This window comes from Macadamia integrifolia, chromosome 11 (genome assembly GCF_013358625.1).
Source record: "Macadamia integrifolia cultivar HAES 741 chromosome 11, SCU_Mint_v3, whole genome shotgun sequence".
Classification (NCBI taxonomy): domain Eukaryota; kingdom Viridiplantae; phylum Streptophyta; class Magnoliopsida; order Proteales; family Proteaceae; genus Macadamia; species Macadamia integrifolia.
Genome location: NC_056567.1, coordinates 6,679,592 through 6,698,350, shown reverse-complemented (window position 1 = coordinate 6,698,350; position 18,759 = coordinate 6,679,592). Strand labels below are relative to the sequence as shown.

The following is an 18,759-nucleotide window of genomic DNA, read 5'->3' as shown; positions in this document are numbered from 1 at the left end:
CAGCTTGAACCATGTACAAACTGAAAACAAACTAATAGAAGAAGAAGAAGAGAAATAGAAGAGGGCGGATCTCCTCTACTTTTTAAACTCTGTGACTAAAACCCCAAACCAAAGACAACAATGAGAGAGGGAGAGATAATTGTACCGCAAAGGTCAGATCTCCTCCTCTGTTATTTACCTTTTATTGTTCTGTGTCAACCTTCCTTCACTTTCGTTATTTCCCTTTTGCTGCTCTCTGTCAACCTTCTCCTCGCGTCTTCTCAATGGTCGAAAAACGAGTATAGAGAATGAAAGGGAAGGGAAGTGAAGAGGGTTATGTACTTAAGCTCAAAACTTTAATTTGAAACTTCGATTACCCTCTTTTTTGTGCCGTTATAAACACGTATTCATTTTTAAAGAACACGTGATCATAAATAGATACCATGTGGTCGTTAACTTAAGTTTTTTTAAGCTTTTTCACGAAATTACTTTATTACCCTCGTTTTTTAGCCGTTAAGAAATATTCAATGGCTTTCTATTTTATTATACTATTGAGTACGTTTGGGATAATCTATGAGCTTCTAGAAGCCAGATTCTTAGGGGCTGAGAGGCAAATCCAACCAAATATGTTGGTTTAGGATCTTTCAAACCTACAGCTTGAGAAACCCATAATCCCACCCCAACTTCTTAGCTTCTGAAATTCAAGGTTAATAAAGATTCTAAACTGATATTTTTCATTGGTCTCACCTCTCCTGAAATAAACTTAAAAGTATGAACTCTATAACATACACTTTGGTTTTGGTTTTGGGGAGACTAGCACATCAACTCACCGCCACAGTCTCCATTGAAATCGAAGATGCACAGATGGGGAATCGAACCTGGGACCGTGCACCTTATCCACACCAATCCCCAATTCACCCTAACCATCTGGGCAACCCACAGATGGGTACCAAATTCTCAAAAGAAATAATCATATTTTATTTTTAATGTTTTAGTCAACAATATGAATGGTAAGTTATATTATTTTTTTATGTTTGAAAGGAAAAAAATGATGGATTTTGGCCCTAACAAAAGGGTTTAACTTCGCCCAAATCGAAAATGAATAAAAATCAAACCAAAACAGGACCAAGTCCATAAAATTCGAGTTTTGAAAAATAATCTTCAATTTTAGTTTGATTCTTATTTTCACACGTATTTTGAATCAAATCGAGTCGAGTGAAAAAAAAATAAATTGAAACCAAATCAATTGACACCCTTGCGTGGAATGTTCTATCTTCACCATAGGTGAAAAAGAAACTAGATCATCTAAGATGGTTTTATAAGAGATTGTATATTCGGACCATAGAAAGAAACTAAGAATATTTTTCTAAAAAGTCAATTGAGTGGAAGTGTCTTGAGAAAGGTTTAACAAAAAAAGGAAGTGCCTTGAGAGGGGGCACGCGTAATAACAATTGGCAGAGATTTTCCTTCACCATGTCATCCATGTCTGTCGTGGAATTTAGAATAAAAACAAAGGAATTTAAACTTCTTCATCGCCATGTCATCCATGTCTGTCGGAGATTCTCAACCTCTTAAATGGTAGAGATGGAGATGCCGAGAGGGAACTCGGTGCGAAGCGCCGACTTCGATAGATGCTTCTCCTTCATGGAGATTAACATCAAACCAGGGAAATCTCTTAAGGAATTGGACATTGAAAAAATGAAAACAGAGATCAAGAAATGGACTAAAGGTGTAGTCCGTTATACTCGTCAAGTTAGTGGTCATCTTAGAGGCACTCGTGGCTAATCAGACTCTCTCTCTCACTTCTCTTTCTCCATTTACGATGTAGCCAAGAATTCAAAGTACGGTTATTGAAGATTGAATGATAACCAGATGTTTCGGACTTTTTTGTTAACTTCAACTCTCAAAGGACGAATGTACAGAGCGGGTGATGCTGAATTGGAATAGTTATAAGCTATCTCCATTGTTGGTTTCCTTCACTCAACTTATCAATTTTGTATATATTAATCTTTAATCAGGCATTGTAGTCTTCTTTCATTTTAGATGACGCCTTTAACAAGACTTTGTCTACATCCTTCCATTCTAAAGATCATGTAGTAGTTGTGGAAGTAACCTAAGAAACCAAAGTTTTGTCTTCCTCCTTTCCCACTTTACCTCTCTCTTTGGAAGTATGTTTATTCTTTTTATACTTAGCTTCTGAAATCAAGTACACTAGCTTTGGTTTCTCAGACAAAGGCTTGAAGTGATAAAAGGTAAGACAATTTTTCCCATGAAATTGAATAAGGGAGAAGAGAATCCCTATCAATCATTGCCAGAAATTACTACTCTTTCTATTTCGAAAAAATTATGAGAAACCCTAAAACAATACACCCGCAAATTCAAGACTAAAAATCACAATAAACATACTAGCTTCTCCACAGTGATCAATGATTCAGACCCATGGCTTCTATTTCCTACAACGATTTCATCCCCATCAGCCTGCACAACTCACCGAAGCTATAAGTGAACCCATGATATATCCTTTCTTCTTCTGCGAAAATATCAATTTTTCTTCCCTAATCTCTTCTCCCTTCTTTGTTTCAAATTGAGAGATGGGATCTAAGAGAGGTAGGTGAGTCTGGCTCCTTCCCTAATCTCTTCTCAAGTTTTTTTCGTTCAAGTTTTTCTCCTTCTTCTTCGTTTTAGGCTATGTTTGGTAGCCAAGAGAAGAAAATAAAAAAAAAAAAAAAAAAAAAGAATCTAGAAAGAAAGGGAAAAAAAAAAGAAGAAAAAAATGAAATGGTGAAAAAATAAAAAAAGTAATGTATGTTTAGTTACCATTAGAAGAGAAAAAGAGAAAAGTTTTTATATTTTCTCATGTTTTCTTGTGTTTTTGGCAAGATTCTTTTTTGGGGAGCAAAAGAAAACTTCACAATTCCCAAGGGAAATTTTAAAATTCAAAAACTAAATCCTCTCTTAAATTAAGACATGCCAAGCACAAAGAGAAATTCTCAAAACATTTGTACTCTTTTCTTTTCTTCTCTTCTCTTCTCTTCTCTTCTCTTGGTTACCAAACACACCTTAGGTTGGGAGACAAAGATGATGGACCTCCTCTTATCGGGTCAGATCTGGAGGAAAAAAAGGGTTTGAATAACCATAGCAATCCACAGCCAGCCATTAGAATATAATGGAACACATGTAATGACTCATAAGTAGAGAAAAGAGAATTGGAGATGAGTCAAATCCGAAAAATCCCAGATATCCTCCCTAGTCTCAAAGGAAAATTCCTGGAAGACATACGGACTCCATAAAAGTAACCCTAACGCGTTTCCCACAGGTCGAAAGCGAAATCCTCCTAGAAGATTGCAAAATTGAATTGGATTTGGGAGCTATATAAGACCATGATCACGAGACGAGAAAGAGAAACTAGCAATTGCAGGCAAAGACTGAAATCGAGAGAAGGGCCAAGTCGTGAATCGTGAACCATAGCAATGGGAAACACCGAAAAGCTAATGAATCAGATCATGGAACTCAAATTCACTTCCAAGACTCTACAACGCCAATCCCACAAATGCAAGATGAGAAGGCCGAGAAGCTCAAGGTCAAGAGAGCAATCGAGAAGGGTAACATGGATGGTACTTGGATCTACGCAGAGAATGCAATTCATAAGCGCAACGAACAGATGAATTACCTACGTTTAGCCTCTAGTCTCGATGCTATTGCCGCTCGCCTTGACACCCAGGCCAAAATGACCACCATCAACGAGTCCATGGGTTCCATTGTCAAAGCCCTTGAATCCTCTCTTACCTTCTGGAATCTGCAGAAGATGTCAGAAACCATTGACTAGTTCAAGAAGCAGTTCATTAACATGGAGGTTCAGGCCGAATTCATGGACAGTTCCATGGTTGGAAGCACTTCGCTTTCTATGCCGGAAGGCGAGGTCAATAGCCTAATGCAGCTGCTGATGATTATGGTTTGGAGGTCTAACGCCTCGAGGAGCTCAAGTCTAGAGGGCTGGTCTGTAGGATTGAGTTAATCCTTGGCCTGGGGATAAGTTTTGGTGTTTCTGTCATGTAATATTGGCGGAATTGTAGAATTCTGTCGTGACAACATCTGTGTAAATAATTGACTAATTTGCACTTTATAATTATGTTCCTATATTTCATCTTATGAATAGTTTATTCCTGGTGTATATACCCACTATGTTGTCTCTTCACTGTTGAATCAATTCGAATCTATATTTTTTTGTCTCCTGTGATTATTTTTCTGATATCCGGTTATGCTTAATTTTGTGCATGTTAATGTTGGTTGATCTGTCAAGAAGCACTTACCCTTGATTGTTCATATTCATATTACTAGAATTTTTTATTGCTGCTAAATTTACAATTTTGTTCTGCATCATCACATTCTGGGGTTTAGCTCAGTTGTAGCCATCTTAGAAAATGTAACAAAGTTTCTTATTGTACTTTAAGAACATCAAGTTATTCCTTTTTTCAATAAATCCAAATTTTTATTGAGAGGGATTTAAAGTTCCTAAGAAAAAGGGCCAGTGGCACTATATGGTTCCTAGTTATAGGGTTCTGGGTTCTGGGTTCTGGGTTCTGGGCTTTGGGTTATGGCCTTTGTGTCTGGGTTCTTTGTTCATGTGTCAGGGATAGGGGTACTGGGTTCTTTGTTCATGTGTCGAGGATTGGGGTACTGGGTTCTTGTTTCTGGTTTTAGGGTTCCTGGTTCTTGGTTCCAGTTTCAGGCTTCTGGATTCTTCATTCTGGTTTCAGCGTTCTGATTCCTGGGCTAAGTAGACCAAGGTTCTGGGCTCCTTTTTTCAATTTCAAGGTTCTCGGTTTCAGTTTCTTCGTTATGGTTTCGGAGTTCTTAGATCTGGGTTATTGGTTCACTTTTCTGGATTCTGTGTTCTGGTCTCTTGTTTTAGGGTTCTAGGCTTTGGGTTCTAGGTTCATGGATTGGGGTCCTAGGTTCTAGTTTCAAGGTTTTGGGTTCCTAGTTTTGGATTTATGGTTCTGATTTCAGGGTTCTAGGTTTTGGGTTCTAGGTTTAGGCATTGGGGTTATGGATTCTTGTTTCTGGTTTCAAGTTCTGGGTTTTGGGTTCTTCATTCGAGTTTCAAGGTTCTTTGATGTAGATAAGTCACTTGGGCTTATTTTATTGCAAATAAGCCTTGGGTTGTGTTATGTATGTGTTGGGCCTTTGATCCCATGGGTTTTCTTTGAAATGGGCCACTTTAATAGGCCTAAAATATGGGGTAGAAGGTAGGAAAACGGAATTTTATTCATTAGTTTAATTAGTTGCTATTTAATTTAATAAAGCCCCATTAAGCCATTAGTTGGTTGTAAAGTCCTATATGGACTATTAGTTTGTTAGTCCTACTCCATGTTGGAGTCATAAAGTCAAGTCCTAGTCCTATTTTGAATTCCTAGTTGTAGTAGAAGTGTCTAGTCCTATTAGGAAACTATCTCCTAGTATTAGTATGATTGTAAACTTCCCCTTTATAAATAGAGAGGCATATGTCCCATTATTGGGGAGATTTGAATGAAAAAAAGTTTGCATTTATTAAAGAAAGTTTACAACTAAATGCTTAGAGCTGCTGAGATAGCTGTGGGTGAGAAGCCCAGGCTGAGATAGCCACTTCCTTTATTCTCTTTCACCCTTCTCAACCCCCATCCATTTTATTCTTCTTTTTTTATTTTATTTGTTGTAACATTCAAGAGGTAAAATTCAGATTCTGATAAAAGTCTACAGAAATTAGAACCGATCAACAATCCTAGTGGGAATAGAGAGAGATCGATCTCCTCTCTTTCTCTCTTCGGTACTCTGTTTAGTCAGGTCTTCAATTAGGGTATTACAGGCCTCATAAGGGTCCCACGATCCTTACCTAGTCGCTGTTGGAAGCATTCAGCTGCTGTTCTTAAAGGTTCTTCTCAGTTTTCTCTCCTAGGTCAGAAAATCAAAAAAGCTTGAAACTTCACAACCAGCCGTCAAAATCCTCTCAACTTTGGGGGTTTTTATACCCTCCCTAGGGACTATCTACACCCAAAAATGCAGCTCAATCGGACTCTCACAAATCTGGCCGCACCTTTCTCTCTCCAACTATATAGAAGGTTTTTCTCTCTCCTATCGGGTTGGGTTTTGGGCTGGTTTTGCTCCTATATGGGTATTGTATCCTTGAGGATTTATTTGATGGTATTATTTTTTTGTTTCTTACTCCTATTTGTATTGTTTGGGGTTATAAACTATGGAATTAGTTACTTGTAATCTACTCCTACATTATTCTTGCTTCTAGGTTTAGGGATCTCGGTTCTGATCTGGGTTCCTGGTTCTTTGTATTGGGTTCAAGGATCTAGGTTCTAAGTTCTGGGTTCTGGGTTCTGGGTTCAGGCTTCAGGCATTGGGGTTATGGGTTCTTATTTCTAGTTTCAAGGTTCCAGGTTCAAGGTTCAGGGATCCCTGTTCTGACTTCCAGGTTCTTGGTTTTGGTTTCAATGTTATTGGTTCTGGGTTCAAGAATCTCAATTCTGAGTACTGGGTTCAAATTTCAGGTTCTAGGTTTGGGTCCTGGGTCTTGGGTCCTGGGTCCTAGGTTTTGGATTTTGGGTTTAGCGGGTTCTTGGTTCTTGGTTCTTGGTTCTTGGTTCTTGGTTCTTGGTTATTGGTTATTGGTTCTGGGTTCTTGATTCTATTTTCTAGGTTTACGCTTTTGGTTTTTGGTTCTGACTTTTACAGTTTGGGTTCTTAGTTATGTTTTCATGTTTCTAGGTTCTTAGTCCGGTTTCAGGGTTCTGGTTTCAAGGTTTCGGGTTCTGGGCTCTAGGTTACGGCTTTGGGGTTCTGGATTCTTTGTTCTGGTTTCAGGGATTGTGGGTCTGGGTTCATGGATCAGGTTACTGGGTTCTAGTTTCTGGTTTTAGGGTTCTAGGTTCTTGAATCTGGCTTTAGGGTTCTGGGTTCTTCGTTCTGGTTTCAGGTTTTGGGTTCAAGGATCAGAGTTCTTGGTTGTTTAGAGTTTCAGGGTTCTGGTTCTGGCTTCTTCGTAATGGTTTCAGGGTTCTTGGTTCTCATTTCTGGGTTCTGTGTTCAGGGTTTTTGTTTCAAGGTTCTAGATTTTGGGTGCTAGGTTTATGGATTGGCATTCTAGGTCCTAAGTTAAATGTTTCAGGCAGGGGTTCTTGGTTTTGGATTCATGGTTCTGGGTTCTAGGTTCAGGGATCTCGGTTTTGATCTGGGTTCCTGGTTCTTGTTTTAAGGTTCTTGGTACTGGGTTCAGGGATCTCGATTCTAAGTTCTGGGTTCAGGATTCAGGCATTGGCGTTATGGGTTCTTGTTTCTGGTTTCATGATCTTAGTTCTGGGTTCTGGGTTCTGGGTTCAGGGTTCAAGGTTCAGGGATTTCAGTTCTGACTTCCGGGATCTTGGTTCTAGTTACGGCTTTTGGGTTCTGGATTCTTTGTTCTGGGTTCAATGTTCTTGGTACTGGGTTCAGGGATCCCGATTCTAAGTTCTGGGTTCTAGGTTCAGGCCTTGGGTTTATGAGTTCTTGTTTCTGGTTTCGTGATCATATTATGGGTTCTTGGCTCTGGAAACTAGGAATTTGGCCAGCAAGACAGCAAGAGGAGCTCGATTTGAGAAGTTCTTGAAGGCATTGAGTTATTTCCTTTTTAGTTTATTCCTTTTGTAATCAGTTGCTTGTCTTTACAAGCAAATTGGTTTCCTTTTCTTCCTTGTTTCCTATTTCCTATTTCCTATTCCTAGTTTCCTTCTTTATGGCAAGCATTCTTGCTTATAAATTGCAACTAACCTCTACAAAGTCCCACATCAGGGTGAGAGGCACAACTTCATATCCCTCTTCTCCCCCTTCCATCGATTCTTTTCTTTCCTCTCTTTGTTCTATATTTTTTGAGTGAGGGAAAAATGGTCTGAAGAAAAAGTGGCATCATCACCAAATGTGAAGCGAGGGAAGAACTTGAAGAGGTTTTATCTACAAAATAAATGGTACAATATTAAGATGAAAATAGGAGGAAAACAAGAAAAAAAGGAAAAGGAAAGTAATTTGCAATATATATTCTGCGCTAAGTACAGAATCAAACAACTGGACAATGACAGCTTACCGGAATTTCACAGGAGCTACTCTTATTATTGTAGAAAACTTTATTATAAAAAATAATGACTGGCAACAACAGGATGATGTTGATTTTTAAAATTTTTTTTTACAAACATGCTTATAAATTATCCCATGTTTTGTTTATAACAACAGTATGTTGATTTTTTTTTTTTTTGACAAAAATGCTTATAAATTATCCCATGGTTTCTTTATTATGTGTTGGTTTGTATATAATGGTCATTACTAACATAATTATAACATAATGCATTGATATGGCTTCGATGTTGCATATAAGCATAACAATATAAAGTTATCCCTGATATCTTACATATTCATACATGTGTAAAAAACTATGCTTGTTGGGCCCAAAGCAACCTAATTAGACTTGTTTCGGAACCCGGAGTTGCATTCCTTAGGCATTCATGCTTCGTTCACCTAAACAAGAACTTAATTTAGCAATTCTTTCCAATAGTCGTTAATGCCTCCAGCAAACCATTTGCAAGAATGTTACATAGAGAATTGCTGCAGAACTCTATGTACCTCAAGAAGTCCAGCAATGATCTGAAATTTTGGCCTGCAATCAATTGCATATAAACAACGAGAGACCAACCCTAATGCAATTGCAGCAGGCCATTGCCTGTATTCATGTTCATACTGAAACAACCACTTCAGTAGGAATTTTGATGCAGTCGCTGTTATTTCATGAGCAGATGGAGGCAAAACCTGGAAATAACAAAAGGAATTAATTAATTGAGAGCATGAAGAAGCAGCAGATTGCAAGATCAAAATGAAAATTAGCAGTAGCTGTTGTTGCAAGGGAAGAACATGATGACCCCTGAGAAGGTATGCACTTCCAACATTCATAATTAGCAGCATACATAAGAGCTGGGACCCATGTTTGGATCACTAGCAAAAACAAAGACGCCCCATGTTAAATATCAGCCTGATAGACAGTCACTACATTAACCCTGTAATCATTAGTTATAAATTTGGACATCCACCACTTATTTCCGTTGTCAAGACAATATTACATACATCCTGGGAGATCTCTACAACGGAAAAAAAAAAAAAAGAAGTAATAGATGTGCAGCATACATAGTGACTGTCTATACCATACATCATGTGCACCATGTTTACACAATATGTATGGTATAGGATAGTAAGTGGAAATACTTAATCACCAACGAACATGTTGGGGCTTAACTACTTAGATTCAATGTCGACCATGCAATTTATGATTGTACCTGCCCCGGGGGGGACCAGTGGAAATAAAAAGGAATTAACAAATAACTTGTGAAAGTCAGGGAAGACTTCAATCATTTCACTCTGAATCTTGTCCTTGGTTTGGATTTGGACATTTGAGTACATCTATTATGAGACAAATGTCTTCAAAACAGAAGCATAAATATCCAAATCCACCTAGTTCCACAAATATTTTGGTCGACCATGGACCCACACTAATGGGCTGAGTCAAATTCTGATGACTGGGTGCAAAAGCACTGAAGTAAAAATTTGGAGTTCAAAATAAGTTCTACCCAGATCTGACCTGTTTTTCCAGAATGCAACAACTTCAGTGACCAAAATAAAGTAGTTTCACCTGCAAACCCAATGGGGAGAGGGAAAAATCAAGCAGTGTCTAGTAGGTTTTGGATCACGAAGCATTGAAATCTACACAATTTAGAAGTTTTTTCTGGGATCATCTCTACCGGCAGCCTTTCTCATGGAACTAAATCTCTGTCAATTCTGACCCAAATCTCCATGTTGTCTCAGTTTCAGGCCTGGCCGGAACGAAACCCAGGGTAGAAACCTCAAAACGAGATCTGGCATGTCTCAGATCCTTGGCCTTTCTAATAGTGAATGTATAACATAGTAAAGACAGAAATCCACACACAAACTAGCTTCCACCACTGCATATCCTATAACATCTAGAACCTAGTAAGTCCAAAACATTAATATGTTCCACTATAATTTAAGTTCTTAAGATACTATTCTATTAAAAAAAGGTCAATGTTTTATGACCTAGCCAACAGACATGTTGTTGTCAATTAAGTAACCCCACATTTGAAAAATAAATAAATAAATAACAAAAAAGAAGGGCAAGAGAGAATGAGAGGAAATAAGTTGACCTAGTTTCAATAATTAAAAGAAAATAAAAAAAAAGTGTGACAAAAAAAAGTGTGACATATTCCCATACTTTTCATTTTGTGCCAGGACTAAATTTCCACGGAATAAATAAGCATACTATCTACTTCAAAACATGTATTTGAAAGCCCTTTTGGCAGGAAATTGTAAAGGAAGTTCCTCACCCCCTAATAGAAGGAAATATACGGAAACATAATATCCTTTTCTAAGCTGCAAATCAAAAGCTACTACCTCAAATAACTAGTAAATATTATATGAACCATCACTGCTAGTTATCGGAACAACTCCAGTAAGTCTAGCTATAGCTGCAAATTTACCAGCCTTACCTGACCCACATTTGGAGGCCAAGGGTAGAAGGTCTATGCTGTTTAACCCAAACAGGGACGGTATGGGTTAGTTTTATAATATTTAGCTAAAATGGTAGGGTATAGGTAAGGGTGTTCTACACTCCCTGTTTACCTGTTTATCCATAAAAAATTAAAAAATTAAAAAATTAAAAAAAATAAAAATTAAAAAAAAAGAACATATTGCTAAAGTTGTGGACTCGTAGGATAGTGCTGCTTACTACCCGTGGTGACAGTTAACTATTTATGGTGGTATTTATTATATATGGTGTTGTTTAAGTTATTAGATTAAGTAGTCAACTGTAGGGGGTCACCGTCTTTTCATCATTTTAGGTTTTATTAATCTATTACCCTAGTATATATTACTTTCCTAGGCTCATGGTAGATAGATACAAACAACCATGAGCTATGTTTTCCTAGTTCTCTCTTCCATCTTCTCAATCTCTTCTTCTTATCCTCTGTTTTCTACATCGTCATTCCATACGCAGGTGTTGCCACACATAACACATACAAAAATTGAATATATGAATTATAATAAACATTTTTAGTTTTTGGTTATTTTATAGTTGTTTATGGAGTTTTATGAGGGAATAATGTATTATAGATTTATAGTATTACATATGCAGGATTATATATACTAATGGTTAGGACTTAAGAAAAAAATTGGACATTTTATTAAACACAGGTTTCCCCACCTTAGCCGTCTACCCTCCAGATAATGTGAATTTCTAATACAGTGTATAGAGTTTTTTTTTTTTTTTTTTTGGGGTGGGGTGGGGGTTGGGGGTGTGTGGGGGGTGCTAGAAATACAGCCTATAAAGTAAGGATGAGAAATTATTTCAACCAGGAAGGCATGTATCATTACCCAACCCCATCCAACATGTTTATAGCCCAAGGACTACTTGCACACATCCACCAAAGAGTATACCAGTCAAGGCAACACACAAGATTAGGGTACAATTTTCTAGTGTCATAGATAAATTCATGTTTCCAAACAAATGACAGCATGAAACTGTGTGAAGCTTCACATTCGCAATTCATGTTTCCGCTCAAATGATAGCATGAAACCGTGTTTCACATTTCCATGTAAAAAATATATATATATATAGAAAAATACAAAGACTCTTACCATACAAAATGCCCTAATGGCTAGTGCAATATTCTCCGCACATCGAGGAATGATTCTTCTGCAATTCTGCACATTTTAGTGGCATTGCATTAACCTGCCAAAAGCTACACCAAATAAAGAAAAAAGAAGCCTCAAGTGCAATCTGTGAGTACAGTAATCTACTTGATATTTACAAGAACAAAGCTATTATTCCATGCATCAACCAAATAAGATGACAAACCTTCAGGATATCATTCGCAATCTTCGAAGTTTTATCCAGCGCTGTGGATGGCAATTTAGCATCAACACAAAGACTGCTCTCATCCAATGCTGCATGAATAGTTTCCATGATTGTAGTAGAGAAGTGCAACCAGAATATTTCTTGAGAGCTGCAAAGACTCAGCTACTTCCACTAGAGCATTTTCATATGTTGTGTGCAAGTTTAACAGCTCCTGACCCAATTCAAATCTATAAGAAAATCTCCAAAAAAACCATTTAAGTATAAAACATTGTGGTTAAAATGCACCAATGGTGTCCGTTGATTATGTACAGTTTTAGAAGTGACAAAAAGTAACAGAAGAGCTGCACCAGGAAAATTTCTATTGTAATCCATTCCTGCTTACAAAAAGCAAATAATGACTACGGGAACAAGGATATATGGAAATATACAAATAAACATAACAAATATAAAAATCAGAGAAATTAGTAATTATTGATTCACTGAACCAAAAATACTAACATATTTTAACATCAATCAGCCAAATAAAAGACAATAAATTGTGAGTATAATACCCATAGCAGGTTTCTATTCAGATGAAATCATGAAAAGGGAAACATATATCTTCTATTACATAGCCTTCAATATTTGTAATAGTATATATAGAAACTCGTAAGAAAACATTGAATATTTCAGTCCAAATTACAGCATAATATTTTATCTAGAGTTATGAGTAAATGCACTCATCAGCCAACATAAAACATCCTTTCAACAACTATAAATTAAGAAAATAAAAGGAAAAACTACACAGTATCCATGGATGATAGAATACAGAAATTTCGACCAAAAAGATCTATTGATAGTAATTTATTATCTTCCTCTACCCCATCCACAACAGTACCAACTTACACCCCCATCACTTCTGCCCAATACTAAGGCCTGCTCGGCTGTCCAGATATTAAAGTAGAGGAAAGCTAGATCAGAAAGTGAAGGAAAGGAAAGTAAAATAAAATAAAACAAAACTCATTTTTGCAATGCTGTTTTGTTGGGAAGGAAAGTAAAAGAAAGAGGCAAAGTTTGAAGGATTTTTGTCCTATTTTAAGGTTGGAATGAATTGGAAACGCTGTCCAGGCTCAGGAACAACCCAGGAATTAAAAGCTCTCTTTCCAAAAAATCAAGCTTCTCAAATTTGTGAAAACCCTTCCCATATCACCCTTCACTTTTGGTCCTTTCCTCATTCTCCATACAATCAAATATAGGATTGGCGTTATTAAGTTATAATCTGGAAAAAAAATAATTCAACAAGTCCATGTTGCATGACTACTTGACTCAAACCCATCAGCATGTCTCACCTGCGTTATATGTGGCTTGCATTTTGAAAGATGATACAAATGAGGGAGAACTTCCACTCCACATTAATGATTTGAGGACTTATCTTCAGATCCCTACCAGTCCACCCTAAGTCAAGTTGCAAGCATACCCTTTTTTTTTTTTTTTGAGCGGTCAGGATTTACTCGAGGATACCAAATACCAACTTCTAAAGCCTCCATCCGTCGTCTTATATTATAAAATATTGCAAAAACAATGAGAAGATCAAGGAAGCCCATACCACTGAAGAAAGCTGTTAAGAAGGCACCAATACAATAAAGTAATAAATGACAAAATCAAGGTGCCAAATGACACACCAACCTCCCGAGTAATGTAGGAAAAGATGGTTTTTCTACCTATTTAATTATGAATAAAGATTAAACAAATTCCAAAACTTCCTGATACCCGAGTGGACAATAACCTAAGGAAAGATATCAAGCAACTAACTTTTCAACCTTATTCCCCGCAGTTCTTTTCTCCTTCAACAGTCGGCGTCGATTGCTGGGTCAATTGAGAAGAGTTTATCAGTACTGTCACCTTGTCATATTCTTTAAGCTGAGACAGAAATAATAAGCAGACATATTCCTAACATGTACTCAAATGTTATAATATTGACTTCAAATTTCACCATGGCTCTCAATACATCAGATTATCTTCGGATATAAGCAAGTCTACGTTCCTTTTCTGGAAATCAGGAATCCTTTTCTGAATGTTATCTACCTGGAAAACATAGTACAGCCTAGGAGTAAAAGCCCTACAAAGATAACCAAATAAAAATCTAATATAAAATGGGAGTAGTTAAGAAGGGGGGAAGCAAGAGAAAAGAAGTACCCAGACTTTACGGACATTTAAATTGAGGAAGGCATCAAAGAAATGGAGAATGTAAAATTTGTTACAAGTTCAACAATACCCAGAATACTCTATTCACTGCACAGTTTTCTGATAACAGTGTCTTAGTCTTTCACAAACATGTAGAAACAACTAAGGAAGCAAAATAAAAACAACAATGAAACAAAATCATTTTGTTTTTCCTTAGACAAGCACATCTAGAGAGGTATCTTTTGACAAGAATGTGGTCCTCCTATACAAAGGATTGATATGACCAATCTAAAATGTTTCCTAAGGCCTAGAGAGGGGGGAATTTTTTTTTTAACAAAAAGCATAATAGCATCACAGCATAATTCTTCATATATTGATACAGCACCCACTGCCATGGCAAAGGAAGTATCTATGCTATACTGACACAACAAAGGATGGGAATTTTTTAAGCACACAAACTACGAGACTGGCAAAAGCACAGTATTACAAGCACATGACTAGGTGAGTTCTGTCTAAAAGAGTAAATTTAAACTTGAAAAAAATAAAAAAGAAGTTCCCCACAACACCAAGGTACTATTTACCTCACACAAGGTTTTTTATTGTTTTCTCTCATGCTCTGACCATATGGGTCCCATGTGGATGATACCGTTCTCCGCACCAGCATTGGTGTTGCGTGCAGATTCCTCCCCAAACTAGCACCATGAGGAATTCTCTCCTTTAAACTTTCAGTCAATCAAAAAGTCAACCAGTCCATAGCCAAGCTGGCAAAGTAACGTGGCATGACTTAATTGTGATTATTGCCACTAATGAAATTCTCTAAAATAAAACCATGAGCAGGATTTTCTAATAATTGTCCAGCAATGTAACCAAGACAGTTTTAACCAGAAAAAGAAATTAATAAAGCTCTGTAATCTACGGTTTAATAAATTCAGAAGCCTATTGATAGAAATCAATTTTCTATTTCTGAATGCATTGACATTCCCTTTTTTCATTTTAGTTATTGGCATGCCTAGGGGGTGAAGAGGATTAAAAATATAATAAAGTATCTTTAACTAATTCTCGTTCCCACTCAGGAAGGGGAGGGGAATAGAACACTGAAATAGAACAAATTCAGCAAGCGCTGGTCAGCACAAATAAATGAGACGTACCAATTTCAATTTTCCACTTAAACAAGAAAACTGAGAGTTCATGTTCAAATTCTGCTTGAGTAAGTAAGAGAAATAAGGACATCTTCACTGATAACAATTCTGGTATGTACGGCCATCCAAGCTCTTTCTGAACGAGCAGTACACTCTTTGACAGTTTGAAAATGGGCTCACACCCACCAGAAAGCTTGTGAAATCATTATAAAATGATAGAAGAGTTTCCAAGACGCAGCATAGTTGAACCTCTTTGATCAACTGCTAAAAAAGATTGAGAGATAAATTAACACAGATAAACCTTAAAAATGAAATTCGGATATGTGACATAAGGTGACAATTCTAACACATCATCTCTTGCTAAGAGTAACCCAATGAAGCTTCATAAACATACCGATCCAGTTCCAACCACCTGCCTCACGTAAATGCATCCACCAGATATTCAGCAACGTCAATGAGATTTTTCATGTCCTGATAAATCCTTCAAACTTTAAGAATCTGGGTTGAGTAACAAAATACGCATGGCCAGGAATGAAGGAAATAAAATGAGTAACTAAGATGAGCAAACAAAGCTGTCAAAAAGTGCCAAAGGAGTAAGGAGGATAACTTGGCCGACAAGTACACTTACTTCTGCATTTTTTCCGCGGAAAATATTTGAAGCATTCCATCATCAACTTGACAATGAGCATAGCTTCGAATGGAAACAAACAAGACAGTGACGCAATGGAGGAAACCAAAAGCCTTGTGAACGAAAACGATGAAGCAGATGAAGATACCCTCAATATCGAGAAATTCAAGAACGGCCTCAAGAATTTACAAACTTCCACAAGTCCCGTGCGCTTGTTCTGCGCTATTAACAAGAGCACTTGCTGTACGAGCTCCGCTTGAATCGCAGTTCGACATGAAACGACCTGCAATAAAACTCCACACATTACGTTAGAATTCAATCTTCGATAACCATACGCAATTAGACCTAGTCAAAAATCTTTCAAAACCTTGACGAAGGGATGAGTCTCCGGAGAATCCAACCGACACAACGTATCGTTCTTCTGAAATGCTAAGCGAACAAGAAACCCTAACCCTTTGACGAAAACATTGACGAAACGCGAGTCGCAGCCGTCGAGATCCGATTGAAGTTCAAGTAAACCATGGGGAACGAAGCGGCAAAGTTCCCGAACAGACTAATCGACGACGACGGCAGCAGAAGTGGAGTGAAGACACTGAGAAATAGCATCTCTTCCAGAATCGGAGTTTGCGCCTAGGTTTGACGGAGCAGATCGGAGTTTTTCAAAGATGGAAATCACTGCATATCTCTGCATTGAGGGTTGAGGAACACGAATCCTCTCGAGGAGAACAGGAGCCCAACCCAGAAAGTATACGACAAAGGGGGAGAAGAGGAAATAGCAACTTCGGGGAAATGTAATCTAATGTTTCTTGATAATACCTAAAAAGAAGGGAGTCTCTCCGATTCCATTTGTCTCATCTAACGTTTAAAAATTGGGCAGCCCGTACGGTCAGATCTGTTCAAATTTTAAAATTTTAAAACTTGAGTCTGTTTGATAACGTAACCAGAAACGTGTTTCTGTGTTTTCTTGTTCTCAAAAACACAGAAATGGCATAAATACCGTTTGATAAAAGTATTATGTTCCACTTATTTCTTGAAGCATAAATTGAAATTTATAACAATTTATGCTTCAAGAAACATGAATGACGAAACAAATTTTACTTGTTTCCCTTGTTTCTCGAAACAAAAAAGGAGAACAATTCATTCGACAAATCGACACTTTTACTTAAAAATCTATGAAAAAAGGGGAGCTTCATTCGAAGATCGACAGTGGCCTCCCTATACAACCGTTGAAGAGGAGCTGCAACTGCTAACCGAGAGCTCTGCTCCTCCTGCGTAACCGACGACGGAGAGCTCTGCTCCTCCTGCGTAACCGACGACGGGGAGCTCTGCTCCTCCTACGTAACCGACGACGGGGAGCTCTGCTCCTCCTGCGGTCACCCTCTTCATAGTGAAAGGAGAAGAAGTCGAGATTTGCCTACGAAGAACGCAAGCTACGACAGAAATTGAACCTCCTCTGTCTCTGAAACCGTACGATTCCTTTCCCATCTTCATCTCGTGAACCCTAGATTGGTCAATCTACTGCTCATCTCGTGAACCCATACGGTAGATTCGCTTCATTCGTGCAGAGATTCGTATGGTTTCAGAGATGTCTCACCTCCAAAGATAAAAGCCAGGTTTTCCCCTCAAATCTGAAGAGTATACCATTCCGAGGACTCTGTTTGAACTTCGGCTACTCCTTCCACAACCGTTCACTCATAGGAGAGCTCGGTAAGTGATTTTTTTCATATTGGATTTATAAGTTCGGCCACTGCTTTTGTTCGATTTAGGGTTTTTTTTTTCTTCTAATTCTCGATTTAGATTGGTATTGAATTTCATCTATGGGTTCATCTATGGATTTCACCGTCGAACTTCTAATTCTCGATTTAGGGTTCATCTATGGCTTTCACAGTTGAACTTCCTAAAAAGATGCTTAAGTTCACAACTGCCAAATGCAGCCCTTATTAGCTTCAAAGGCATGAAACTGCTTCAGATTTTGAGTTTGATAACAAGTGGACTTGTGTTCATTGATCCATCTCTTATATGCGAATTTACAGAGAAAATTGAAGTGGGTTCTTGGTAGATATGAATATTATTGCTTGCATTGTTATTTCTGTTAGTAATCTGATGAGAGGGGATGCGATTGTGAGTTTTTGGGTCCAACCCTTTCTTGACAGGGGCTACCAGGACGGGCCTTTATTTGTATCTCTTTTTCTTCTTTTTCAACTGCCATTATTGAAGAAAATGGATTTTTCCTTCTTCAAATTGTCATTTTGGATTTTAATGTACTCCTTGTTTTTCCTGTGGTAGCTATTTCAGTTTTTGATAGTTTAATCGCAGGACCTTTGTAGGGTTTTAGAAACCTGAACAATATATTTGGAACATCTTATTGAGTTAATGATGAGTAGCATGGCCTCTTAAGTAAAATCCATGTACAAAATTGCAGATTCATTATATGAGGATACATGCATCTCTGGCTATGCATGCCATCATCATTTGATGTGTCATGTGTGGAAAATATTAGGTTCAATCCTAATCATTCATGTCATTGGCATGATTTCTATTCTGCTCTGTAATTGTTCTTTTTTCTCCCTGGTTGGTGGTATTCTTTAACTCTATTCAGCTAGTCTGATGGTTTACTTGATGTGTGTCCATGGAACTTTGATATGATTCTGGTCTCTGTTATACTGAACTTTGTTGCAGTGTGATTCTGTTGACATCTTCTGGATGGAATACATTAAACTAACTTGTCAAAACCTCAAATTCAGTAAGAATCCCTCTTAAATTCTAGGATTACACCAGACTATACAATGAAAACTGATATTTTCTCTCCCGATAATCTGAAGACAAAAGGAGCCAATTTGGATTAATTGCAGATTGAGATTATGGGTGCAATTGACTAATCAGAGGATGCTGACCGTGACCACACTGTTCAGGAGGACTTC

The 18,759-nt window shown here is 37.6% G+C and overlaps 1 protein-coding gene and 1 pseudogene across 42 annotated transcripts; one reads left to right on the top strand and one right to left on the bottom strand.

Annotated features, from left to right (window-relative positions):
- Window positions 1-2,287: 2,287 nt before the first annotated feature.
- LOC122092743 (protein RST1-like) lies at window positions 2,288-16,668 on the bottom strand. Of its 42 annotated transcripts, none has more exons than XM_042663004.1 (9): window positions 16,206-16,660; window positions 15,839-16,121; window positions 15,605-15,708; window positions 13,881-15,471; window positions 13,674-13,753; window positions 11,909-12,119; window positions 11,689-11,754; window positions 8,614-8,796; window positions 2,288-2,457 (listed from the first exon to the last, which is right to left on the bottom strand). In XM_042663004.1, exons 6-9 carry the CDS (start codon window positions 12,014-12,016, stop codon window positions 2,371-2,373), a joined length of 444 nt encoding a protein of 147 aa, XP_042518938.1. In that variant the 5' UTR covers window positions 12,017-12,119; window positions 13,674-13,753; window positions 13,881-15,471; window positions 15,605-15,708; window positions 15,839-16,121; window positions 16,206-16,660; the 3' UTR covers window positions 2,288-2,370. The 42 variants fall into 42 exon arrangements, 31 of the variants coding, with proteins under 31 accessions (XP_042518938.1, XP_042518939.1, XP_042518940.1 ...); XM_042663005.1 differs by having other exon boundaries at window positions 13,700-13,753; XM_042663006.1 differs by having other exon boundaries at window positions 13,708-13,753.
- LOC122092742 lies at window positions 3,181-4,211 on the top strand (annotated as a pseudogene).
- Window positions 16,669-18,759: the final 2,091 nt, after the last annotated feature.